The sequence below is a fragment of the Trachypithecus francoisi genome, unplaced genomic scaffold (assembly GCF_009764315.1).
Source record: "Trachypithecus francoisi isolate TF-2019V2 unplaced genomic scaffold, Tfra_2.0 Lachesis_group5, whole genome shotgun sequence".
Lineage (NCBI taxonomy): Eukaryota > Metazoa > Chordata > Mammalia > Primates > Cercopithecidae > Trachypithecus > Trachypithecus francoisi.
The window spans coordinates 130,326,185-130,354,080 of record NW_022681470.1 but is presented as its reverse complement, the minus strand read 5'-3'; the positions used below and the strand labels follow the sequence as shown (position 1 = coordinate 130,354,080).

The window sequence follows — 27,896 nt, the reverse complement described above, 5'->3', positions numbered from 1 at the left end:
AATCCCAGCTACTCGGCAGGCTGAGGCAGGAGAATGGCTTGAACCCAGGAGGCAGAAGTTGCCATGAGCCGAGATCGTGCCATTGCACTCCAGCCTGGGTGACAAGAGTGAAACTCAAACTTGCAGGCTTTCTGTCCAGTATAAATTATGTGTAATAAGGGTTGAGAACTTCCTTAAAAAGCTTTGTAACATTCTTTATATTTGTAAGGTTTATGTTCCATATAAATTCTCATAGTCAGAGTCGAGGGCTGGTTAAAGGCTTTCCCACATTCATCACATTCATAGGGTTTCTCTCCAGTATGAATTATCTTATGCTTATTAAGGGTTGAGGAACATTTAAAAGATTTTCCACATTCTTTGCTATGTAGGGTTTCTTTTTTTTTTTTTTGGAGACAGAGTCTCGCTCTATTGCCCAGGCTGGAGTGCAGTGGCCGGATCTCAGCTCACTGCAAGCTCCGCCTCCGGGGTTTACGCCATTTTCCTGCCTCAGCCTCCCGAGTAGCTGGGACTACAGGCGCCTGCCACCTCGCCCGGCTAGTTTTTTTTGTATTTTTTAGTAGAGACGGGGTTTCACCATGTTAGCCAGGATGGTCTCGATCTCTTGACTTCGTGATCCGCCCGTCTCGGCCTCCCAAAGTGCTGGGATTACAGGCTTGAGCCACCGCGCCCGGCCGAGTTTCTAATATGAATTTTCTTATGTTTATTAAGGGCTGAGGACCAGTTAAAAGCTTTGCCACATTCTTCACATTTGTAAGGTTTCTCTCCAGTATGAATTATCTTATGTTCAGTTAGAGTTGAGAATGCAGTAAAGGCTTTGCCACATTCTTCACACTTATAGGGTTTCTCTCCAGTATGAGCTCTCTTATGTTTAGAGAGGCTTGAGTACCAAGTAAAGGTTTTGCCACATTCATCACATTTGTAGGGTACATCTCCAGTATGAATTCTCTTATGTTTAGTAAGGTTTGAGGAACGGTTAAAAGCTTTGCCACATTCCTCACATTTGTAGGGTTTCTCCCCAGTATGAATTATCTCATGTTTAGTAAGGGTTGAGGATGAAATAAAGGCTTTGCCACATTTATCACACTTGTATGGTTTCTCTCCAGTATGAATTTTCTTATGTGAAAAAAGGGTTGCGGGGTGGTTAAAAGCTTTGCCACATTCTCTACATCTGTAGGGTTTCTGTCCAGTATGAATTATCTTATGTGTAGTAAGGTTACAGGACTGCTTATAGGCTTTGCCACATTCTTCACATTTGTAGGGCTTCTCTCCAGTATGAATTTTCTTATGTGTAGTAAGGTGCGAGGACTGCTTATAGGCTTTACCACATTCTTCACATTTGTAGTGTTTCTCTCCAGTATCAATTTTCTTATATGTAGTACGGGTTGAAGATTGGTTAAAAGCTTTCCCATATTCTATACATTTAAAAGGTTTTTTTCCAGTATCTCTTATCTTATGTCTGTTTGAATTTGAAAATTTAGGCAAGAATTTCACATATTCATCACAATGAAATATTTTTCTCTGGGTAGTTGTCAAACATTGTTTAAGTCCATTATAACCTCTTTTGTGTACCGGACACTCATCTACACTTTCACAGCTTTTTTTTAACTGTAAATTGTCATGTCCACATTTTTCATATCTTCTTAGTATCACTTTTTGGAAAGAATCTTTTATGCTCTGCTCTGACCAAACGTCTTGGGCACAATGAGAACACATAACTGAAAGAAAAAATAAAAACATATTACTTCAATTGCTAGACTCAGATAAATATACTTTAGAAATCTAATCTATAAAATTATACAAACTACATAAGGAAGATGACATAGCAAAATACCACAAGCTGTAATTTCTTTATAACTGTAACAAAAACATACTGACCAAAATACATTTGTAAAAAATTTATAAATGAGTTAAGTGTGTGAAGGACCCCACAATGCAAAGAGCCACATGGAAGAAAAGGAGAAGTCTATTATTTATACCCAACACAGCTCTTCCTGCTCTCCAGTGTAACATTGTGCCTTTAAAAGTAAATTGCAGGCTGGGCACACTAGCTCATATATGTGATGCCAGCACTTCGGTAGGCCGAGGCAGGTAGATCATGAGGTCAACAGTTCAAGACTAGCCTGGCCAAGATGGTGAAACCCTATCTCTACAAAAATACAAAAAAATTAGCCAGGCATGGTAACAGGTACTTGTAATCCAGTTACTTTGGAGGCTGAGGGAGGAGAACTGCTTGAACTGGAGGCAGAGATTGTAGTGAGCCAAGATCATGACATTGTACTCTAGCCTAGGTAACAGAGTAAGACTCTGTCTCACACATGCACCCAAAAATGTAAATTGCCAACTCCTGGTTCCTTTTTTAAAAAACAAGAAAAATATTGGCACATACATCTTTATTTCTGGCTTCTAGGGGCTTTCTTAGATACTGGTTAATGTCTCCCATGACATGAAATGGTAATATACATTGGAATGACCCTTTGAGTCTAAAGGTAAATGTTACAGAAGCAGAGAAACTGCAGTATCCCAAACACGGAATGGGTGAAGCAAGTTATTACTGAATGAATAAGCCGATTTAACAACACAAAATTTTAGACAAGACACATCTTAAAAACATGTTTGAGAAATTCCCAGAATCTCTAGCCAAGACAATTGATTTCAGACTATGCCAGGACAGAGTTACATTATAAAGATAGTAACAGGTAGCTTTTTGTTAATGTCTAAATCTCAAAGATTACCATGTATACAAAATATTAGGGTGATATGGCCCCATCAAAAAATTATAAAATTTTCAAACACAACAATAAAAAGTGTATAATTTTTAAAATTCCAAATAAATTGAACAGCCCAGGTTTGGTGGTCTTGGCATTTGCCTATAATCCCAGTTACTTGGGAGGCTGACAAAAGAGAATTGCTTGAACCCAGGAAGGGAAGCAGTGAGCAGAGATTGTGCCACTGCCAGCCTGGGCAACACAGCAAGACTCTGTCTCAAAAATAAAATTAAAAAGGCCAGGCGCGGTGGCTCACACCTGTAATCCCAGCACTTTGAGAGGCAGAGGTAGGCAGATCATTTGAGGTCAGGAGTTCAAGATCAGCCTGGCCAACGTGGTGAAACCCTGTCTCTACTAAAAATAAAAAAAAATTAGCTAGGCGTGCTGGCAGGTGTGTGTAATCCCAGCTACTCGGGGGGCTGAGGCAGGAGAATCGCTTGAGCTTGGGAGGCAGAGGTTGCAGTGAGCTGAGATCACAGCTCTGCACTCCTGGGCGAGACTGTCTCAGGAAAAATAAAATAAATGAAATAAAATAAATTGAACAATATTCATGAAGTGAAATAGGAACACAGACAATTACTGAAGATCAGAAAAATGACGATAACACCAAAAATATTAAAATAGAAAACAAATTGTGGAAGTAAAAAATACAAAAACTAAGTGAAAAATTTTTTTTTTTTTTTTTTTTTTTTTGAGGCGGAGTCTCGCTCTGTCACCCGGACTGGAGTGCAGTGGCCGGATCTCAGCTCACTGCAAGCTCCGCCTCCTGGGTTTACGCCATTCTCCTGCCTCAGCCTCCCTAGTAGCTGGGACTACAGGCGCCTGCCACCTCGCCCGGCTAGTTTTTGTATTTTTAGTAGAGACGGGGTTTCACCGTGTTAGCCAGGATGGTCTCGATCTCCTGACCTCGTGATCCACCCGTCTTGGCCTCCCAAAGTGCTGGGATTACAGGCTTGAGCCACCGCGCCCGGCCGAAAAATTTCTTAAAAGAAAGAAAAAATGGTGTAAATATGAAAAAGCTGAAAAGATGAACTAGGATACACCCAAACATATATTTATAACAAACACATATATAAACAAAATTTCAAAAATCACAGATCAGAAAAGAATTTTGGGAGCTACAAGATAAAAATGATGGCCATTTATAAGCACAGTCTTATGAGATAACCAATAAATTTATCAAAAACGTGTTTGCAGGTCAAAAGGAAACTGTGATATTGTTATTAAAGTTATAATAATAATAAAAAAAGCTGTTAAGTGGGAATAGTACCATCAGCAAAATTGTACCACCAAATAAAAAGAAGTCCTTCCAAAATAACCAAATCCTGAGAAAGTATATTGGCACTGCATATGCCCTACATATCAAGGATGCTGAAAGGAGTTTTTTTCCACAGAAAATAACATAATGCAAGAAAACAACACATAATCATATGAAAATATGTAAGTTTCTGGGAAAGATATGCACATACATAAAAATGGAATTTCTTAACATTATCATAATGGTACAGAAAACATTTTTAATTCTCTAAAATTTAAAAGATAAAAGTATAGAAATTAACATCTGTTAACGAATAGACAACATAAAGATATAATTAGTAAAATCAATAACAAAGTTGAAGGCAGATGTAATAATGAGGAATTTTTGTATGCAACTGAAGTTAATTTTTTACCACATTAAAATATATTGTTGGATCTTTTAGAGGTTTTAGGTATACCCCAAGGTACTAAGAAAATATCTGTATAAATACACAAAAAAAAGAAAAAAACTTAAAGCATGTCAATACAAAAATCAAAAAAATTTAAAAAAGAGAAAATGAGACAGAAAGATACAAGAATCAAAACAATTATTTTATTAACTAAGTTTTTCTCTTTCAGAAAACTATTTAAATATATATAATTATCTTTCCAATCGGGAGACATACTTTTAATAAAGAGGTTCATTAAAAAACTTTAAAAATCAAGATTCAACTTGCCTTTTTACAAGAGTCACTTGAGATCTAATGACAAGAAAAGACTGAAAGTGGCAAGACAGAAGTAGAAATTTCATGTAAATATTAACAAAATGAGAGCAGAAGAGGTCAAAATAATATTACACAAGCTACATGTTAAGTCAAAAACTGTCATATTTTATAAAATGTACTTTAAGTCAAAACTTCAAAAGATAAAGAAGGACATTAAACAATATATACATTAATTCACTGGGAACCTATGACAAATTTTTTTTTTTGTTTTTGAGATGGAGTCTCGCTCTGTCACCCAGGCTGGAGTGCAGTGGTGCGATCTCGGCTCACTGCAAACTCCACCTCCTGGGTTCGTGCTGTTCTCCTGCCTCAGCCTCCCAAGTAGCTGGGACTACAGGCACCTGCCACCACGCCCGGCTAATTTTTTTGTATTTTTTAGTAGAGATGGAGTTTCACCGTGTTAGTCAGGATGGTCTTGATCTCCTGACCTTGTGATCTGCCTGCCTCGGCCTCCCAAAGTGCTGGGATTACAGGTGTGAGCCACTGCGCCAGGCTGTGACAAATTTGTTTATCCATGTGTGTATTTTTGTGTTTGTGTGTTTCAAATTGGGGTTTCAAATATATGAAGCAAATACTAACAAAGCTGAATAAACAGAGAGAGAGCAATATAATTATAGTAGGATATTTCAATACCCCACTTTCTGTAATAATAATAAAACAAGACAGTGTATTAGTAAGGGAACAGAAGACTAGAAGGCAGTAAAAAACAATTATTTCTATTGAAGGTACAGAGAATACTCCTCAACACTATCAGGATACACAGCCTTCTCAATAGCTCATACAACATTCCTCTTTACAGACCACCTGTTAGGTCAAAAACAAAGTCTTAACACATTTTTAAAACTGAAATTTCATAATTACTTTCTATGACAAAAATGGAATTAGAGTATAAGACAATAATATAAATAACTGAAAAATTTACTAATGTATAGAAATGATTCAACACACTCTTGAGCATGCACTTGTTCAAATAACTCGGCTGGATGCTGTGGCTCACTCCTTTAGGAGGCTGAGGCGGGTTAATTTAACTCCATTTCAAAAACAATCAAAAAGGAAATAATATTGTGAGGATGTCTATACCGCTCAATTTAATCTATAGATTTAATGGAATTTTTTCAAATTTCTCATTGCATTTTTGAAGAAATAAAAACAGCAAATCCAAAAGAATATAGAATGTAAACAGGCAATAGAGTACCCAACAATCTTAAAAAAAAAAAGTTGGAGGCATTAAAATTTCTGATTTCAAAACACATCAAAAAGCTACAGAATTAAAACAATTTGGTATGAGTATAAAGGTGAAAAAGTAGACTAACAAAACACAATGCAGCACATATATCATCTTTCACATAATTATAGCAGCACCGCTACTGAAAGCCAATAGATAAAAGCAATGCAAATTTCTGTCACCAAATCAGTAGATATAAAAATACTAGCATATCACTCAATGTTCAAAAAGCAGAAAATACTCTAACAACTATTATGAGAAATATTGATGACATTATGCAAAATAAAATGAGCCAGCCACAAAAAGACAGATTGAGATGTATAAAGCAGTTACACTCTTAGAAACTGGAAAAAGTGGTGCTTTAAAAGTGCTATCAAATGGGAAGAATTGGTAGTTGTTTAATGTATATTGAGATTTAGCTCTGCAACATAAAAATATTCTAGTGATATGATGCATAACAATGTCAACATGACTAAATAGTATACATATATATACTTCTTCTTCTTCTTATTTTTTGAGATGGAGTCTCACTCTGCCTCTGAGGCTGGAGTACAGTGGCAAGATCTCAGCTCACTGCAACCTCTGCCTCCTGGGTTCAAGCAATTCCCCTGCCTCACCCTCCTGAGTAGCTGGGACTACAGGCATGCGCCACCATGCCCGGTTTTTTGTATTTCAGTAGGGACAGGGTTTCCCCATGTTGGCCAGGATAGTCTCGATCTCCTGACCTCATGATCCGCCTGCCTTGGCCTCCCAAAGTGCTGGGATTACAGGTATGAGCCACTGCACCTGGCCTAGAAATACTTTATTATAAATTTTGTTATGTGTTTTTGACAGATAAAACATTTTGTTATGTGTGTCTCCCACACAAAATAATATAGATTCATAAATAAATAGATGTTGAAATTAGAAGAATTTTTATGACTACTCACCTAGATAGGATTAAAAAACTGTTTCAGGCCAGGAGTGGTGGCTCACACCTGTAATCCCAACACTTTGGGAGGCGGAGGCAGGTGGATCACCTGACATCAGGAGTTTGAGACCAGCCTGACCAACATGGTAACATCTCTACTAAAAATACAAAATGAGCTGGGTATGGTGGCACGTGCCTGTACTCCCAGCTACTCAGGGGACTGAGGCAGGAGAATCGCTTGAAACCGGAAGGTGGAGGTTGCAGTAAGCTAAGATTATGCCACTGTACTCCAGCCTGGGCAACAAGAGCAAAACTCCCTTCAAAAAAACCCAAAAAATGCCTGAGTGTGGTGGCTCATACCCATAATCCCAGCACTTTGGGAGGCCAAGGTGGGTGGACTGCTTCAGGTCAGGAGTTCGAGATCAGCCTGACAAACAAACGTGGTGAAACCTCATCTCTACTAAAAATGCAAAAATTAGCAGGGCATGGCACACCTGTAGTTCCCGCAGTACTCAGAAGGCTGAGGCAGGAGAATCGCTTGAATCCAGGAGGTGGAGGTTGCAGTGAGCCAAAATCATGCCATAGAACTCCAGCCTGGGTGACAGAACGAGAATCCATCCCAAAAAAAAAAAAAAGGATGGGGACGGAGGCTCGAGTCTGTAATCCTAGCACTTTGGGAGGCTGAGACGGATAGATCACCTGAGGCCAAGAGTTTGAGACCAGCATGGCCAACATGGTGAAGCCCCAACTCGACTAAAAATACAAAAATTAGTTGGGTATGGCGGCATACGCCTGTAGTCCCAGCTACTCGGGAGGCTGTGGCAGAAGAATCGCTTGAACCTGGGAGGTGGAGGTTGCAGTGAGCTGAGATTGTGCCATTGCACTCCAGCCTGGGTGACAGAGTGAGACTCTGTCTCAAAAAAAAAAAAAAAAAGGAAACCTACTCTGAAAAAACACAGTAACATGGAACTTCAGAACAATAATAAGAGAAATGTTTACTCATAAAATCTGGTATGCAACACTGATGTATAATTTAAAAAAACATTGTTGGCCGGGCACGGTGGCTCAAGCCTGTAATCCCAGCACTTTGGGAGGCCGAGACGGGCGGATCACGAGGTCAGGAGATCGAGACCATCCTGGCTAACATGGTGAAACCCCGTCTCTACTAAAAAATACAAAAAAACTAGCCGGGCGAGGTGGCGGGCGCCTGTAGTCCCAGCTACTCCGGAGGCTGAGGCAGGAGAATAGCGTGAACCCGGGAGGCGGAGCTTGCAGTGAGCTGAGATCCGGCCACTGCACTCCAGCCTGGGCGACAGAGCAAGACTCCGTCTCAAAAAAAAAAAAAAAAAAAAAAAAAAAAAACACATTGTTAGGCCAGGTGCAGTGGCTCACATCTGTAATCTCAGCACTATGGGACGCCGAGGCGGGCATATCACCTGAGGTCAGGAGTTCAAGACCAGCCTGACCAACATGGTGAAACCCCATCTCTACAAAAAATACAAAAATTAGCCAGGCATGGTGACACATGCCTGTAATTGCAGCTACTTGGGAGGCTGAGGCACGAGAAATGCTTGAAGCCAGGAGGTGGAGGTTGAGGTGAGCCAAAATCACATGCACCACTGTACTCCAGCCTGGGTGACAGAGCATGACTCTGTCTCAAAAAAAAAAAAAAAAAAAAAAAAGGTCTACAGGTGTACTCATTAAATGCAGGTATTTTGAATCACTGGCATGCACTGTGTGGCAGTACAATTTCAGAGACTATGCAGTATAATTATACACAGAAGATTCTAATGAGAAATTTTTAATAAATAATGATTTAAAAGAAACTAGTGTTACTTTTTTTTTTTTTTTTTTTGAGACGAAGTCTCGCTCTGTCACCCAGGCTGGAGTGCTGTGGCCAGATCTCAGCTCACTGCAAGCTCCATCTCCCGGGTTCATGCCATTCTCCTGCCTCAGCCTCCCGAGTAGCTGGGATTACAGGCGCCGCCACGTCACCCGGCTAGTTTTTTGTAGTTTTTAGTAGAGACGGGGTTTCACCGTGTTAGCCAGCATGGTCTCGATCTCCTGACCTCGTGATTCACCCGTCTCGGCCTCCCAAAGTGCTGGGATTACAGGCTTGAGCCACCGCGCCCGGCCTAGTGTTACTTTTTATGTTTTAAATATTCTTACACAAAATGAAACTGCTGAAATCAACTTTAGAAGAAAAGAATAGACATATTGTTAAATAAAGAAAAAAATATATATTTTGCAGAGTAGGGTTAGACCCTCTGATATGTAAAACAAATATTAGGAAATAAACTATGTTATTATTTAGATATAAGCTGAAGAAAGTAGATGAAAATTCTGTAATTCCTTTTTGCCTGCAGCAAACTTAAATTTATAAGCAACTATTTTAGTAAATATGGAGTGTCTACTAATTATCTAATTTACTTCTGGCCATGCAAATTCTAGCGTATTGTCCTAAACATCTGAATCTAAAATTACAGACAAATTTGAAACAGAAAACAGAAAGTAAAAATGGATAGGGAGAGTGATCTCACCAAGACGAAAAGATTAAAAGTCCCCTATTTTCACATCCCTTTACAGCAAAACAAGGGTCAGCCATCCCTGACAAGAATGCCTTTATGAGAGAACCAGGCTAATGCCTGCTTACAGGCATTACCAGCTTACACCTGTAATGACAGCTCCATGATACATTAAGGTTGGAGAAATGCTTCAGGCCAGGATTTTGAGACCAGTCTGCTACAAGACCTTATCTCCAAAATAAGTGCCTGTAAGATTTGAGATCCAGAGAGGGAGTTCTGAAACGCTGTTAAAGCTTAAGATTGAGAAGTGTTCTATTCAGAAGGCAGGCCCTGATTCAGGTGGGAAACTACAGGACCCCTGTTCGTGGCTACAGACCAGGATAGGGTTCACTCAGCTTGGTCTGACTGAGAATTCTGAACTTACTCTGAAACTATGTGAAACTCCTCCCAGCCACAGTCTGGCAGAGGTCCTGCCATTCCAGAGACCTGGAGGAAGGCACCCATTTACAGCCATGTAGGCAGGCCTGCAGACCTTGGCCTTTACTGTGGTCCCCGCAACAGTTCAGTGACTCAGTTTCAGTTACCTGAGCCACAGTTTATGGCCAGTTCTGCCTATACAGAAACCCACACAGTTACCTGAGGAAATATTCTCTGGTACTCACTGAAAACCATACTCATCCACATCCTGATACAAGGCCCACCATATGCAGGCCCGACTGCAAAAACATGCCCTAGTGTCTGCCCTACGGAGCAAAGTCCTGAAGGGTATTCAGTCTGTCCAAAAATAAAATAGGAATTACAACCACCCAAGTCCCTGTAACAAGCCAACTAAAGGTGGGCCATAGTGCAGACCCAGCAGCCTTGTGACCAAGCTACAATCCCTCTTCACTACAAATTCAGAGGGCATTTCATCACGCTAAGGGCCCAATAAAAGAAGATTTTTTACCTTCTAAAAAATCAGTTTACAAAAACTTGAAGAGGTGTTTTTCTCCATCAAATTCAGACACCAATACGAAACTATATTGTGCCCATTGTCAATGCTTCTATTTTTTTTTTTTTTTTTTTTGAGACGGAGTCTCGCTCTGTCTCCCGGGCTGGAGTGCAGTGGCCGGATCTCAGCTCACTACAAGCTCCGCCTCCCGGGTTCACGCCATTCTCCTGCCTCAGCCTCCCGAGTAGCTGGGACTACAGGCGCCCGCCACCTCGCCTGGCTAGTTTTTTGCATTTTTTTAGTAGACACGGGGTTGTACCGTGTTAGCCAGGATGGTCTCGATCTCCTGACCTCGTGATCCACCCGTCTCGGCCTCCCAAAGTGCTGGGATTACAGGCTTGAGCCACCGCGCCCGGCCGTCAATGCTTCTATTTTAATCTAGCACTGGATGTGGCAGAAGAATTAGTCAAAAAAAAAAAAAAAATCCACTGAAATAGAAAAATACGTAAAATGCTGTTTGTAGATCATACAATCTTATATTTAAAAAACCATACACAGTACTTTTACATTTGCTGAGGAATGGTTTACCAACTATACGGTCAATTTTGTCAATTCAGGACATAGGCATGGGCAAGGACTTCATGAGTACAACACCAAAAGCAATGGCAACAAAAGCCAAAATAGACAAATGAGATCTAAATAAACTAAAGAGCTTCTGCACAGCAAAAGAAACCACCATCAGAGTGAACAGGCAACCTACAGAATGGGAGAAAATTTTTGCAATCTACCCATCTGACATAGGGCTAATATCCAGAATCTACAAAGAACTTAAATTTATAAGAAAAAAAAAACTCAAAAAGTGGGCAAAGAATATGAACAGACACTTCTCAAAAGAAGACATTTGGCCGGGCGCGGTGGCTCAAGCCTGTAATCCCAGCACTTTGGGAGGCCGAGACGGGCGGATCACGAGGTCAGGAGATCGAGACCATCCTGGCGAACACTGTGAAACCCCGTCTCTACTAAAAATACAAAAACTAGCCGGGCGAGGTGGCGGGCGTCTGTAGTCCCAGCTACTCGGGAGGCTGAGGCAGGAGAATGGCGTGAACCCGGGAGGCGGAGCTTGCAGTGAGCTGAGATCCGGCCACTGCACTCCAGCCCCCGGCGACAGAGCAAGACTCCGTCTCAAAAAAAAAAAAAAAAAAAAAAAAAGAAGACATTTATGCAGCCAACAGACACATGAAAAAATGTTCATCATCACTGGTCATCAGAGAAATGCAAATCAAAACCACAATGAGATACCATCTCACACCAGTTAGAATGGCAATCATTAAAAAGTCAGGAAATGGCCGGGCGCGGTGGCTCAAGCCTGTAATCCCAGCACTTTGGGAGGCCGAGACGGGCGGATCACGAGGTCAGGAGATCGAGACCATCCTGGCTAACACGGTGAAACCCCGTCTCTACTAAAAATACAAAAACTAGCCGGGCGAGGTGGCGGGCGCCTGTAGTCCCAGCTCCTCGGAGGCTGAGGCAGGAGAATGGCGTAAACCCGGAGGCGGAGCTTGCAGTGAGCTGAGATCTGGCCACTGCACTCCAGTCCGGGCGACAGAGCGAGACTCCGCCTCAAAAAAAAATAAAAAATAAAAAAAAATAAATAAATAAATAAAAAGTCAGGAAACAACAGATGCTGGAGAGGATGTGGAGAAATAGGAACACTTTTACACTGTTGGTGGGACTGTAAACTAGTTCAACCATTGTGGAAGACAGTGTGGCGATTCCTGAAGGATCTAGAACTAGAAATACCATTTGACCCAGCCATCCCATTACTGGGTATATACCCAAAGGATTAAGTCATGCTACTATAAAGACACAGGTACATGTATGTTTATGGTGGCACTATTCACAATAGCAAAGACTTGGAACCAACCCAAATGTCCATCAATGACAGACTGGATTAAGAAAATGTGGCATATATACACCATGGAATACTATGCAGCCATAAAAAAGGATGGGTTCATGTCCTTTGCAGTGACATGGATGAAGCTGGAAACCGTCATTCGGAGCAAACTATCACAAGGACAGAAAACCAAACACCGCATGTTCTCACTCATAGGTAGGAATTGAACAATGAGAACACTTGGACACGGGCGGGGAACATCACACAATGGGCCCAGCCTGTTGTGGGGTGGCGGGTTTTGGGAGGGATAGCATTAGGTGAAATACCTAACATAAATCATGAGTTAATGGGTGCAGCAAACCAATATGGCACATGTATACCTATGTAACAAACCTGCATGTTGTGCACATGCACCCTAGAACTTAAAGTATAATACAAAAACAAAAACATACATAGTACATTAAAACCTGTCTAAACTAATAAATACACTAATTAAATTAGCAAAATATTAACATAAAAGTATATCTATGGTTTCATAGAGTTTATCTGATAAAATAAAGAAAAACATCTTATTTACTATAGCATTAAATAATAAATTTCTGAAGAAAAAATTAACCAAGGAGGTAATACAAAAAAAAAAAAAAAATCAGAGAAGATTCAAGTAAATTTTAAAATAGTTTATGTCTATGGATTGAAAGATTAAATATTATTTTAGTGCCATATTATCCAAAGTAATCTATAGATTCAATAAACTTCCTATTAAAATTGCAGTGGTATTTTTTTCACAGTAATGGAAAATACAATTCTAAAATTTACATGAAACTAAAATAAACTTTGAATAGCCAAAGCAATCATGAGGAAAAAGAACAAAGCAGGATATCATACTTAAAATTTCAAGCTATATATTTCAAGACTATATAGTAATAAAAACAAAAATGGACAAAAAAGTGGAACAGAACCTAATACTTTCACACACATTTAAGACCTGATGCAAAAAGAGAACTTAAAAATGTCTTAGTTTCATGGCTCAAGCCTGTAATCCCAGCACTTTGGGAGGCTGAGATGGGCGGATCACGAGGTCAGGAGATCGAGACCATCCTCGCGAACACAGTGAAACCCCGTCTCTACTAAAAATACAAAAAACTAGCCGGGCGAGGTGGCGGGCGCCTGTAGTCCCAGCTACTCGGGAGGCTGAGGCAGGAGAATGGCAGGAACCCGGGAGGCGGAGCTTGCAGTGAGCTGAGATCCAGCCACTGCACTCCAGCCTGGGCGACAGAGCAAGACTCTGCCTCAAAAAAAAAAAAAATAAAAGTCTTAGTTTCTCAAAATCATGCAGATACTTGTGTGTCCCCAAAACAATGGAAAAGCAGCCAGATTGTGCAGTCTCTTATCTGTCATGAAGAGGACTTTGGCTCTCACTGTGAACTCGAAGGAAGCTCACTGAAAGAAAAGTAGAATCTCTAGAGAATTTAAAAACATAAGACAGATGTCTCTTTGTAAGAGCAAAATTAAAAAAAAAAAAAAAAAAAGCTGCCCAGGAACTATTTCCTTGGGAACAGAGCTTCCCATATAACATTTTAAGGACTCGCTTTCTCTTTGACCTTGGGACCTCTTATCCGTGTCGTCTGTTGTATTCATTTTCACTCACACCTACCTGGGGGTTTGGCAATCATCTCATGTCTCTTCATAGTTAAAGGTTTTTTTCCTTGCTCCAGACAGGTGATCAGGTCTGGTTTAGAGACAACAATACCTGTTTTATTAAGAATAAATAACGTGAATCTTGCTCATATTCTCCAATTACAAGCTAGTCATGTGCTCAGCAGAGAGGATGTGATAAAATATTCTAGTAAATTAATACTAAAATACTAAGTTATAACAGAAATTTCTTTCTTTCTTTTTTTTTTTTTTAAAGATGGAGTTTCGCTCTTGTTGCCCAGGCTGGAATGCAATGGCTCGATCTTGGCTCACCACAATCTCCACCTCCTGGGTTCAAGCGGTTCTCCTGCCTCAGCCTCCTGAGTAGCTGGGATTACAGGAGCTTGCCACCACGCCCGGCTAATTTTTTGTATTTTTAGTACAGACACGGTTTCACCATGTTGGTCAGGCTGGTCTCGAACTCCTGACCTCAGGTGATCCACCTGCCCGGCCTCCCAAAGGGCTGGGATTATAGGCGTGAGCCACCACGCCTGCCCTATAACAGAAATTTCTAAATATTTAGAAAATACTTTCAATTTGTAGGTTTCTCAATTTTACTACCTAGTACTACTAAAATCAAAAATTGGTGGTGGCAATTAGATTTTCAGGTGGGGGCAACAATATTTTATGCCACTAAATTTTTGGAATTACCACTAATTTGGAGTGAAGAATAAAGCTTAACTCAGGAATGTGGAAAGTTTGGATTAAGATTAAACATCTTGAAGAAATTCTTTTCTAAATGAACAAACTCTGAAGATTTTTCTGGAAAAAGGGTATCTGAAACTCTTATATGCAAATAAATTACTAAAAAAATTCCACAAAAAAGAGAAATAAAACCTTTAGGGTATATTATTAATTATGTACTCAAGTTATCCTCACCAAGGAAGACCAGGTTTCTGTAGTTCTCTAACATCACGTCCCTATATAAATTCCGCTGTGCAGTGTCCAGGCAATGCCACTCCTCCAGAGAGAATTCTATGGCCACATCTCTAAATTGTAATGGTCCCTGAAAAACACACACACACATATTTTTACCAAGTGGCCATGGGCGGAATTTTTGACTTAAGGTGAAATGAGAGAGTAAAGAGAAGTGGTTCTGACTTATAGGACTAGAATTATCCAATAAAATGTTTTCAACACAGAAATATTCTCTAATGTATTCTCTAACTCTGAGAAAAAAGAGCAGCACAAGATCCACATCAGTTCATATATTTTTCTTGATAATAAAGTATAAAATTAAGGCCATGAACACGAACATGTACATTTTTGAGTGCTATATTTACATCATACGGAATGAGTTGTGAATATTTTTCAGATAGAAATGCTGAGTTAGAAGGCACCTCTCAAATTTTAATATGTACAATAAGCTGAAGACCTTGTTATGCAGGGTTTTTTTTTTTTTCCCAGAAGATCTGAAATAAAGTCGTTCTTATTTACTTATTTATTTATAGATGGAGTTTCACTCTTGTTGCCCAGGCTGGAGTGCAATGGTGCCATCTTAGCTCACCAGACTCTGCCTCCCGGGTTCAAGCAATTCTCCTGCCTGAACCTCCCAAGTAGCTGGGATTACAGTCATGCACCACCACGCCCGGCTAATTTTTTGTTTCGTATTTTTAGTAGAGATGGGGTTTCTCCATGTTGGTCAGGCTGCTCTTGAACTCCCGACCTCAGGTGATCTGCTGCTTCAGCCTCCCAAAGTGCTGGGATTACAGGCATGAGCCACTGCGGCCGGCCAATTTTTTGAATTTCTTTTTTTTTTTTTTTTTGAGGCGGAGTCTCGCTCTGTCGCCCGGACTGGAGTGCAGTGGCCGGATCTCAGCTCACTGCAAGCTCCGCCTCCCGGGTTTACGCCATTCTCCTGCCTCAGCCTCCCGAGTAGCTGGGACTACAGGCGCCCGCCACCTCGCCCGGCTAGTTTTTGTATTTTTAGTAGAGACGGGGTTTCACTGTGTTAGCCAGGATGGTCTCGATCTCCTGACCTCGTGATCCGCCCGTCTCGGCCTCCCGAAGTGCTGGGATTACAGGCTTGAGCCACCGCGCCCGGCCAATTTTTTGAATTTCTAACACACCAGTAATGTGAATGTTTTTGGCCCAAGAGGGATATTTTTTCAAACATTTACTAAGTGGAAGAGCCTGTGTTTTTCCCATATTTTCTAGCCTATAAACAAAGAGCCCTCATTTATCAAAGAAAAATATGTAGGAAAAAAATAAGAAAGGACAGCTGCCAGATTAAATATGATGGTTTATGCACATCAGCTGCATAAAGCTACTTAATAATAAAGAGAAAAATAACTCTATAGTGAAAAAAATCTGTCAGACAGCTACTTAACCAAGTGAATCATAAACCATTAACTGCCCTAGGACAGATTTTTATGTTGTGCTAATGCTCACAGAAGAACACAGCATCACTGTTGAAATATTGCCCCAAAAAGGAAAATTATAGTCTGAGTTTAACCATAAAGAAACATCAGTTTTAGGCCTGGCGCGATGGCTCACACTTGTAATCCCAACACTTTGGGAGGTACTAGGTGGGCGGATCATGAGGTCATGAGTTCAGGACCAGCCTAACGGGGTGAAACCCTGTCTCTACTAAAAATACAAAAATTAGGCAGGCGTGGTGGCGAGCGCCTGTAGTCCCAGCTACTCTGGAGGCTGAGGCAAGAGAACGGCGTGAACCTGGGAGGCGGGGCTTGCAGTGAGCCAGAGATTGCGCCACTGCACTGCAGCCTGGGTGATACAGTGAGACTCCGTCTCAAAAGAAAAAAAAAAAGAAAAAGAAAGAAACATCAGTTTTATGCAGCACCCTAGAGAGCAGGTATCTCCTAATAATTGTTTTCAGAACTTTCTGGTTAATAAATGCCATCCCATTTTAATACGCATTTTCTTAATTCCATTCCGCATAGAGCTAATGGAACACACAGATGGAGCCTCAACATTACATGTTCTACATTTTTACTAAGGACCAGAGTTTTTCCCCAATAGAAATCTTGAGTATCCACATCTTTCCATGTTCAACAGCCACAAAGGACACATTTTTAATATTGCAGATCATAAATTATTGTTGAGAATCCTGCATGGCATATAAGAAGCTATGATGCAGCAAATAAAGAGAAGGCTCTGAGATATACGAAAGAAGTATTTTTCAGAGACCCTTGACTATAAGAATTTTAACAAGTAGTTAAACCAAACTCATTAGGGAGGAAAAACACAAGTAGAGAAGGTGTGTGAGTACTAAATGCATGGCAGTCCAGGAGGAAGAGTGGACACAGCTCTTCATCTGACACACGTTTACCTAAAGAAAAGCCTTTTTTTTCTTCTTCCACCTTCTCTGGAATTCATTCCCAGATGAGACTCTCTGGATAAATTACACCTGCATCTTGACAATATGCCTTTAAAGGTGTCAGTATTACATGTTTACCTGCTAGGATGACATCAACTGACAGAAAAAGAAAAAGTCAACCCATTTCTGTCCTTTAAAACAGAAGAGATTCAGGCACAATGAGCTGCTCCATGACGATAAAAATATGTTTCTCCTTTCCTGTCCTCAGGTGCCCTCCCCTGCCACAGAAACCAGTAATTTCTGTTACAGTAATGCAAATATGTGCGACGCGGACCTGTCCCTATCAAACCCAAATAGAACAGGCCCTGTGACCACTCTATAGTACAAAGGTAGAACTTAACTCTCATGAATGTATTCTGAAGCCCTCATACCTGATTCTGGCCTCACCTTAGAGTCATATGAGGCCCTTCATTAAAACAACATGGATGCTTCCACCCACAACAATAAACAGAAGCTGTGGGGAGGGCACAAGAGGTTTCTGCAAATTGACCATGTGATCCTAAGGAGAAGCTGGGTTGATAACCACTAAGCTAAGCATTCTTCTCAGGCTTTAACGAGTTTATAAATCACTTGGTAATTTTGGCCTCACTTTAGCCCCCTTGTCACAACCAAATACTTCTGGTACAAATAAGGACAACCCATCTCCATCGTAAAGTTTTATATTCTTTGCTGGCTCTTTAAAGTTTAACAGACAAAACAGAAGGCAGCAATGTCTGAATAAGTCTGTATTTAAAAAGCAACATGTGTACACATGTACTAATGCAATGTTTATTAAGCAGGCACTATGTGCTCAAGGGTATGATACAGAGCACTGTGCTGGGCATAACACATTATGTGATTTAATTTTCATAACACCCTGGGAGCTGGTACTAAGGGTTTCATACTTTCCAGGATTTAGATAAAGGTCCCAGCATTTTTATTTCTTCTTCTATTTCTCGGTCATCAATTTTTTTTTTTTAATTGTGTAGAATAAAAGCCAAATACAGACAGATGAAAGAGATATAGAAGGAAGAGTTGGCCGGGCGCAGTGGCTCAAGCCTGTAATCCCAGCACTTTGGGAGGCCGAGACGGGCGGATCACGAGCTCAGGAGATCGAGACCATCCTGGCTAACACGGGGAAACCCCGTCTCTACTAAAAAAACTACAAAAAACTAGCCAGGCGAGGTGGCGGCGCCTGTAGTCCCAGCTACTCGGGAGGCTGAGGCAGGAGAATGGCGTGAACCCGGGAGGCGGAGCTTGCAGTGAGCTGAGATCCGGCCACAGCACTCCAGCCTGGGTGATAGAGCAAGACTCCGTCTCAAAAAAAAAAAAAAAAAAGGAAGAGTTTAATGTAGTATACAGAAAATTTTATTCTATTCATATTTACTTTTTTGTGACTTATGGAACAACTACTGGATCTTCAGGAATAGAAAACAAGTTGCTAATTAGAATGTCTCTGCAAGCACTGGTTTTAATACAACAGTTAAAAACTAAGACTCTAAAATACATACTTTATTTTTCCCATTTATTTGCTTTTGGGTTTCAGGAAATTGTGAGCACCAGCTCTAGAAACTTACTAGGATTCATCAGCCAAAACTCTGATCTCTTTTAATCAGTTCTGTGAGGCAAGACTCCAAGGTAGGGTCAGAACTAAATAAAGTCTCCAAAAAGGGTGTCTCTGCGGCTGGTCGCGGTGGCTCACGCCTGTAATCCCAGCACTTTGGGAGGCCAAGGCAGGCAGCTCACGAGGTCAGGAGATCGAGACCATCTTGGCTAACAGGGTGAAACCCCGTCTCTATTAAAAATACAAAAAAATTAGCTGGGCGTGGTGGTGGATGCCTGTAGTCCCAGCTACTCGGGAGGCTGAGGCAGGAGAATGGCGTGAATCCAGGAGGCAGAGCTTGCAGTGAGCCGAGATCGCTCCACTGCACTCCAGCCTGGGCGACAGAGCGAGACTGTCTCAAAAAAAAAAAAAAAAAAAGATGTGAATCTGAACAGGTCTGGGGCAGGGTGAGGACGCTATGTAGAATCCTGTTCTCTATGCCACTGGGGTACTTCCAGTTTTGTTTTTTCTAAGCTTACCTAAAAGAAACTTAAATCCAGAGCTTCTGCAATTTTAATCTTTTCTAGCCACTGCCCTGTCAACTTTATACTATATACTAATATGCAATTTAAACAAATCCCTTCAGGTCTTCTAGGGTAATTTTGTTTTTTGGTTTGTTTTGAGATGCAGTCTCACTCTGTCGTCCAGGCTGGAGTGCACTGGTGCGATCTCGGCTCACTGCAACCTCTGCCTCCCAGGTTCCAGTGATTCTTCTGCCTCAGCCTCCCAATTTGCTAGAACTACAGATGCGTGCCACCATGCCTGGCTAATTTTTGTATTATTAGTAGAGATGGCGTTTCACCATATTGGCCAGGCTGGTCTCAAACTCCTGACCTCATGATTCGCCTGCCTCGGCCTCTCATGTACTGGGATTACAGGCATGAGCCACTGTGCTCAGCCCTTCTAGAGCAATTTTATTAGAAAATAAATACGTATACTTAACAAGGAAAAATAAATAGAAATTCTACTGCTGGGTGTGGTGGCTAACGCACGTAATCCCAGCACTTTGGGAGGCCAAGGTGGGTGGATCGCAAGATCAGGAGTTCAAGATGAGCCTGACCAAGATGGTGAAACCCCATCTCTACTAAAAATACAAAAATTAGCCAGACGTGATGTTAGGCACCTGTAATCCCAGCTACTCAGGAGGCAGAGGCAGTAGGATCACTTGAACCAGGGTGGCAGAGGTTGCAGTGAACTGAGATCACACTACTGTACTCCCTCTCAAAAATAAAAAAAAAAAAAGAAATTATAGTAACAGTTCTTCTGTTCATAAATATCCCCTCAGATGTAGACCTCAGAAGTCACAACGATATAAAGAAGGTGGCCTAAATAAAGCCCAAGATTTTGGACACATGTATTTGTTGTACCAACCATATGATGCACAATTCAATTATTTATCCAGTTGCTAGTTTCTGGATTGTAGGAACCATGACTGCTTTATGTTTTTTTTAATGGCCATATGAAATGGAAGCTACTAGTTTTATCTATTTGGGTCTCCAAATCTCATCCTTGTTTATCATCCAAGTACCAGGATATTGGAGAAACTCTCATCTAGGTATCAACTGAAGACACCTCTTGTATGAGGGGATGAACAAACACAGATGACTCATTTCTCTTACACTGAGACAGAAGCAGAATTAACCACTCTTGTCAGCCTGACATAATTCTGTACGGGACATCTCAAATGCCTCAAAAATGCCTCAAAGACACCTAGGTGATTTTGAGGGAATTCCCAGTGACCCTGGGCCAATGGTCCAATGGTAAGCCAGGCTGGAGACTCAGACTGATTCTAAATAGAAAATGGAACAGCCCTGGTGGAACTCCAGAACCTGGATCACCCGTTCTGATTTACTAGCTCTTGGGTAAGAGAAATAACAAAAATATTCTACTCCAGTATCACATTTTTTTTTTTTTTTTTTGAGACGGAGTCTCGCTCTGTCACCCAGGCTGGAGTGCAGTGGCCGGATCTCAGCTCACTGCAAGCTCCGCCTCGCGGGTTTATGCCATTCTCCTGCCTCAGCCTCCCGAGTAGCTGGGACTACAGGTGCCCGCCACCTTGCCCGGCTAGTTTTTTTTTTGTATTTTTTTAGTAGAGACTGGGTTTCACCGTGTTCACCAGGATGGTCTCGATCTCCTGACCTCGTGATCCACCCGTCTCGGCCTCCCAAAGTGCTGGGATTACAGGCTTGAGCCACCGCGCCCGGCAAAATAAGCTTTTATCTAAAGAAACCTGTGTCTACTTTTAGGGACTAAAAATGCAAAAAATAAACTTTTTGGGACCAAAAGCAAAGCAAAAAATCTGATGTACTAGCTAAAGATAATCTGGAGTCAGAAAAAATGACAAAAGGTTTATTTAGCTGTTAATATGATTTACATATATTTACAAAAAAAGCAGAGAAAATATTTACATAAAATGTAAATCCCTTAAGCAAGAAGAGCAAAAAAATTTTTGGAACTTTTTAAAGAGTTTTTGAACCCTTGGACATCTGAATTTTGCACACTGTATGCACTTGAAAGAATGTTTATGGGGGAAAAAGCAGAAGAAAGAAAGATATTATAAAAAATGAATGAGGCTGGGCGCGGTGGCTCAAGCCTGTAATCCCAGCACTTTGGGAGGCCGAGACGGGCGGATCACGAGGTCAAGAGATCGAGACCATCCTGGCTAACACAGTGAAACCCCGTCTCTACTAAAAAATATTAAAAAAAAAACTAGCCGGGCGAGGTGGCGGGCGCCTGTAGTCCCAGCTACTTGGGAGGCTGAGGCAGGAGAATGGCGTGAACCCGGAAGGCGGAGCTTGCAGTGAGCTGAGATCCGGCCACTGCACTCCAGTCTGGGCCACTGAGCGAGACTCTGTCTCAAAAAAAAAAAAAAAAAAAGAAAACCAAATGCATGTTATTATTTATAAGTAAGAGCTAAATAACAACAACACATGAACACATAGAGAACAACAGACACTGAGGCCTAGTTGAGGGTGGAGGGTGAGAGGACTAAGAGGATCAGAAGACAGACCTGTTTGGTACTATGGGTAGTATCTCAGAGACAAAATAACCTGCATGCCAAACCCCCATGACAGAATCTTAGTTGTGTAACAAACGCACATGTGTACCCCAAACCAAAAATAAAAGCTAAAAGAAAAAAAAATCCGTGGGTGGGAGAGAGTGCAATGTAGGTGAAAGGACTGATTTTTGGTACAGACAGTGGTCCCAGCGGGGCTGTACTCTTGATTTCTGTGTGCATGCAGGCAGGTGAGATTATGAACAGCTGGTCCAAAATGCTAGGATAGTGGTTGAAAACAGGTTGCTGCTGCAGATTCAGTGTCTGTGAGTGCGAATATGCTAGGAGACTTGCGGATTCTTGGCAAGAAACACTACGATCAAAAATGCCATCATTGTGAGGTTCCTGAGGGTAGTGCCGAGTCTTGGCAGGGGTGCGGACACGTCAATGTCTAGTGTGTGTGTTTGTGAGTGGGTGGGAATCCTGTGGTGGCAGCTGTGGGAAAAGGGAGTCTGTCATCAGAGCTACTTTCCTCTACATTTTCAATCATCTGTCACCCTGAGAGAAGACCTGGAATCACAGGACAATGGGCAGTGTGACAGCCTGCATACAACAGAGCATAGCCTCCCATTCCCAATCTCCCAACGTTTTATTCCAGGTCAGGCCTCCGTTGTATCTTTTTTCTGGCACCACATCTGTAGAGTTTGCTGAACATCAAACAATTCTCCAACACTAACTTATTGTCTCACATTTGAATTCTGACACCACCCACAGTCAGCACAGACCCTGATTCAGGGCTCCGTCCCACAACATTGTCCTCATGACAGATGCCAGTCACAAACCCCAAGGGCCCATCTATGCTTCTGAGCTACTGTGTAAAACGTGGGGACTCCCATAACCTCCCTGAAGTTCAATAATTCGGTAGAGCAAGCTACTCACAGAACTCATCAAAACACTGTAGTTATCTTTACTGGCTTAATATATAAGATGCAGCTATGGAAAAGCCAAATGGAAGAAATGCATAGAACAAAGAAAAGAGATGGGGAAAGATGAAACACATAGATAATCCTGGAAAATATTTGTGATTAATAAAATTCTCCATCCTTTGTGTGCTCCAGGAACAGTTTATGGTGCTCTCTTTTCTTACCTGTCACACAGCCAGACACACACTCTGTACATTTTTTTCTCATTAAAAAAATCAGCTGAGGCCGGGCGCGGTGGCTCAAGCCTGTAATCCCAGCACTTTGGGAGGCCGAGACGGGCGGATCACAAGGTCAGGAGATCGAGACCATCCTGGCTAACACGGTGAAACCCAGTCTCTACTAAAAATACAAAAACTAGCCGGGCGAGATGGCGGGCGCCTGTAGTCCCAGCTACTCGGGAGGCTGAGGCAGGAGAATGGCGTAAACCCGGGAGGCGGAGCTTGCAGTGAGCTGAGATCTGGCCACTGCACTCCAGTCCCGGCGACAGAGCGAGACTCCGCCTCAAAAAAAAAAAAAAAAAAAAATCAGCTGAATTTGTTTTCAGTGGTCATAATGAAATATTTCTTTTCTTTGTTTTTTTTTTTTTTCCGAGCCGGATTCTCACTCTGTCGCCTAGGCTGGAGTACAGTGGCGCTATCCCGGCTCACTGCAACCGCTGCCTCCCAGGTTCAAGCAATTCTCCTGCCTCAGCTTCCCGAGTCGCTGGGATTACAGGTGCCTACCACCACACCCGGCTAAATTTTGGTTTTTCTTGGTGGTTTTTTTGAGATGGAGTTTCGTTCCTGTTGCCCAGGCTGTAGTACAATGGCGTGATGTTGGCTCACCACAATCTCCATTTCCCGGGTTAAAGCAATTCTCCTGCCTCAGCCTCCTGAGTAGCTGGGATTACAGGCATATGCCACCATACCTGGCTATTTTTTGCATTTTTAGTAGAGATGGGGTTTCACCATGTTGAGCAGGCTGGTCTTGAGCTCCTGACCTCAAGTGATCAACACCCCTGGGTGGGCCTCCCAAAGTGCTGGGATTACAGACATGAGCCACTACACCTGGCTAAGGTGCTTGCATTTTATACCTCCATAAGAAAAGCAAATATATCTACTTCTTTCAACAATATATTATTTTATTATTTATATTTTATTTATTTATTTCTGAGACAGAGTCTTGCTCTGTCGCCCAGGCTGGAGTGCAGTGGTTGGATCTCGGCTCACTGCAAGCTCCACCTCCCAGGTTTATGCCATTCTCCTGCCTCAGCCTCCTGAGTAGCTGGGACTACAGGCGCCCGCCACCGCACCCAGCTAGTTTTTTGTATTTTTTAGTGGAGACGGGGTTTCACCGTGTTAGCCAGGATGGTCTTGATCTCCTGACCTCGTGATCCGCCCCTTTCAGCCTCCCAAAGTGCTGGGATTACAGGCGTGAGCCACCGTACCCAGCCTATTTATATTTTATTATATTAAAAATAATATAGTAAAAAATTCATCATATGGGAACACTTCTAGAAGGTACCACGTTTCATCACATATAATTTAGCATTAAACTCAGAAATCAAGACAACAGGATATAGAACTGAGATATTCACTGTCACAAATTTACCCAGCAAAAGGAGGTACTGATGTTTTGACGAATCTATATAACTCATACATTATCCACCAGATTTTCCTGTGGAAACATTTTCATTGTCTACAGCCAAAATGGAAGAGAGATTTTCCCTACTTTTTTCCCTTGGTAGCTAACATTCTTAAAGCTACGGCTTAGAATTCTGTTTGAAATCACTCAGCTATAAAAAACACACCTGAGAAAATTCCTAAACTCACTCTGGGAAAGAAAAAGATAAATGAGAATTATTAACAAATATATGATTAAATACTAATTTTTTGAAACTCATCTCTTTTATGTCCTTTGTAAATATTTTCTTACCTTTCAAGCCCTACTAATAAAATGCAAATTGCAGTTAAAAAATTGATGCAGCTGGGTGCAGGGGCTCACGCCAGTAATCCCAGCACTTTGGGAAGCCAAAGTAGGTGGATCGCTTATGATCAGAAGTTTGAAATCGGCCGGTCCATCTCGACTAAAAACACAAAAACTAGACGGGCACAGTGGTGGGCACCTATAGTCCTAGCTACTCGGGAGGCCGAGGCATGAGGATCACTTGAACCCAGGAGCCAGAGGTTGCAGTGAGCTGAGATGGAGCCACTGCATTCCAGCCTGGGCAACAGAGACTGTTTCAAAACAAAAACAACAACAAAAACACCTGAGGTTAAAATAAGTGAACAAATCTTTTCAAGGTACAGAACCTATCACCCACCCCATCCTGTTCAGTTACATGGTCAATAACTACCCTCCCAGGAGACACTGCGCTATGCCCCAGTGAGTGCCCCACGTGCATTTTACTTTCTTAAGTTTTTACGCCATCTTACTGGGGTCAGTTTTTTTGTCTTTTGAAGTGTTTTTTCACAAATTTTTCACTACTTTTCTGCTGCCCATGCAAGAGAATCCAGGGGGCAGAATTTGTTTTCCCCTCAATACCAGCATCTGATTGGCTGACCAGCAATGTTGTCTCCAAGAAATGGAAGCTAGGTTGAGTGAAGATAATCTTCATGTCGCAAGGGGTTAGCTTTTCAAAAAAAAAAAAAAAAAAAGTGCACCAGGATCTGTCTTTCAACCCCAAGGCTGCCACCTGCTCCCTTCAGAGGCTACACTCCATACTTCAGGTGGTCCTATGGCATAAAATGACCCAAGAGCTAATATTCACTAGACACTCTAACAGACATAGTCATGGTAGGTATCTTGGTTTATCCCCAGAAAGTACTAAAACCCAGGACCACTGAAGGTTGGCTGAGGACACATCATCCTATTAAGTTTCCAGAGGGTAATCTGGACCCAAAAACATTCGGTAAGTTCTCTGGAAAAATAAAAGACAAAGAGGCACAGAGAGTTTTTATAATACAGCATCAGGGGATTATTCTTTGCTTTATTCTCATGGGAAATATTTACAAACAAAAAACATATTTTCAATAGCGTTATGCAATGCTTTTTAAAAAATGACTATTGGCCAGGCTCGGTGGCTCACGCCTGTAATCCCAGCCCTTTGGGAGGCTGAGACGGGCAGATCACCAGGTCAAGAGACAGAGACCATCCTGACAAACAAGGTGAAACCCTATCTCTTCTAAAATTACAAAAATTATCTGGGTGTGGTGGCACGTGCCTATACTCCCAGCTACTCAGGAGGCTAGGGCAGGAGAATCGCTTGAACCCAAGAGGCAGACATTGCAGTGACATCGCCCCACTGCACTCCAGCATGGCGACAGAGCAAGACTCCGTCTCAAAAAAAAAAAAAAAGATTAATTGAGGAACATGAGGTACACTTGAGGCCCTGCTTGGGACACGTGAAAAATGCCAGGGAAAAATCAGTCCCCTGTGGGGTGTGAAAATAATTAGGCAATTAGAATGAGGAAGCTCTAGTACCCAGATTCCTACTTCTAAGAAAAAAAATAAAAACTCAAGTGCATTTTTTGGTAAATTACTACATTAGGGGAAAAAATAAATCAGGCTTAAGCAACTATAAACTGCCAATTAAACTCTGATTACATAACCAAGAAATTTCCACCTCGATTGTACAAATTTAAAAACTACCTAACTAGCCTGGGCGCGGTGGCTCACACCTGTAATCCCTGCACTTTGGGAGGCCGAGGCGGGTGGATCACGAGGTAGGAGATCGAGACCATCCTGGCTAACACGGTGAAACACGTCTCAACTAAAAATACAAAAAATTAGCCTGGCGGCGGCAGGCGCCTGTAGTCCCAGCTACTCGGGAGGCTGAGGCAGGAGAATGGCGTGAACCCAGGAGGCGGAGCTTGCAGTAAGCTGAGATCAAGCGACTGCACTCAAACCTGGGCGACAGAGCGAGACTCAAAAAAAATAATAATAATAATAAAAATAAAAAATAAAAACTACGTAAGTATACCTAACCAATTATTGAATTTGGTTTTCTTCATCATGCACCTTATAAATGTCTTTCCTTCAAGCCCCTCCCATGGACCACAAACCACAAACTGTAGGTAGGTGCTCTACAATTCTTGAATCACTCTTTGATTAAATTATTTGATATTTTTGCGATGACTCCCCGCTCTTTTTTTTTTTTTTAGGCAGAATCTAGCTCTGTCGCCCAGGCTGGAGTGCAGTGGCGCGATCTCAGCTCATGGCAACCTCCGCCTCCTGGGTTCAATCGATTTTCTCACCTCTGCCTCCAAAGTAGCTGGGACTACAGGCGTTTGCCATCACACCCAGCTAATTTTTTTATTTTTACTAGACCTGGGGTTTCCCCATTTTGGCCATGCTTGTCTTGAACTCCTTACCTCAACTGATCCGCCCGCCTCGGCCTCCCAACGTGCTGGGATCACAGGCGTGACCCACCACTCCCGGTCCCATAAATTTTTAATAGGAGAAAAGAGAAACTGTGAACCCCACTAACCAAAGCTCTTCCCATTCATGAACCCGTACCCCGAGTCAGGATTCTCCCCTGACGGCCCTCCCGTGGTCCCTAAACAATCTGGGAAAGACCGTGGCTGCAGAGCTGCCCAGAGAGGGCTCCAGCCCAGGGCACAGTCACTAAACAAGGAAAAGACAGGACGCCCCGGGGCCCCGCTGTCAACGCAGCCGCCATCTTATGGCTCAGGCGGAACTGGGCAACGAGAACTTGGAGCGCAGACTGCTGAGCTAACTGCCGGGAGGCCTAAATTCTGCCACAGCCACTTCCTCCCCAGTTCCAACCAGCCCCTCCCCGTCTCTCGGGATGTCGAACCCGCACTCACCATTTCTAGGCTTCCAGGGGGTCCCAGCGTCTTAGCTGTGGCTCTCCCAATACCTGCAGGTCACAGGGCCACCGAGGCTGGGCCTCCAGGAGCAGACGCCACAGAGCAGTGAAAACAACACCTGGAGCTCTTAGGGCAGCCAGAGACAATGGGCACGCCAAGGCCAGAAGCCGGAAGCCTTCCTGTTAGCTCCAGCTGCGTACCTGACTTGACGATTTGCAG

At 42.2% G+C, this 27,896-nt stretch overlaps 1 protein-coding gene across 5 annotated transcripts; it reads right to left on the bottom strand.

Annotated features, from left to right (window-relative positions):
- LOC117076635 (zinc finger protein 506-like) lies at nucleotides 1–27,896 on the bottom strand. Of its 5 annotated transcripts, XM_033200380.1 has the most exons (6): nucleotides 27,675–27,896; nucleotides 24,781–25,082; nucleotides 14,846–14,972; nucleotides 13,926–14,021; nucleotides 682–1,715; nucleotides 1–375 (listed from the first exon to the last, which is right to left on the bottom strand). In XM_033200380.1, the coding sequence occupies exons 3-6, from the start codon at nucleotides 14,877–14,879 to the stop codon at nucleotides 361–363; spliced, it is 1,179 nt and encodes a 392-aa protein (XP_033056271.1). In that variant the 5' UTR covers nucleotides 14,880–14,972; nucleotides 24,781–25,082; nucleotides 27,675–27,896; the 3' UTR covers nucleotides 1–360. The 5 variants fall into 5 exon arrangements, with proteins under 5 accessions (XP_033056271.1, XP_033056270.1, XP_033056269.1 ...); XM_033200379.1 differs by lacking the exon at nucleotides 24,781–25,082 and having other exon boundaries at nucleotides 13,926–14,000; XM_033200378.1 differs by lacking the exon at nucleotides 24,781–25,082 and having other exon boundaries at nucleotides 27,675–27,895.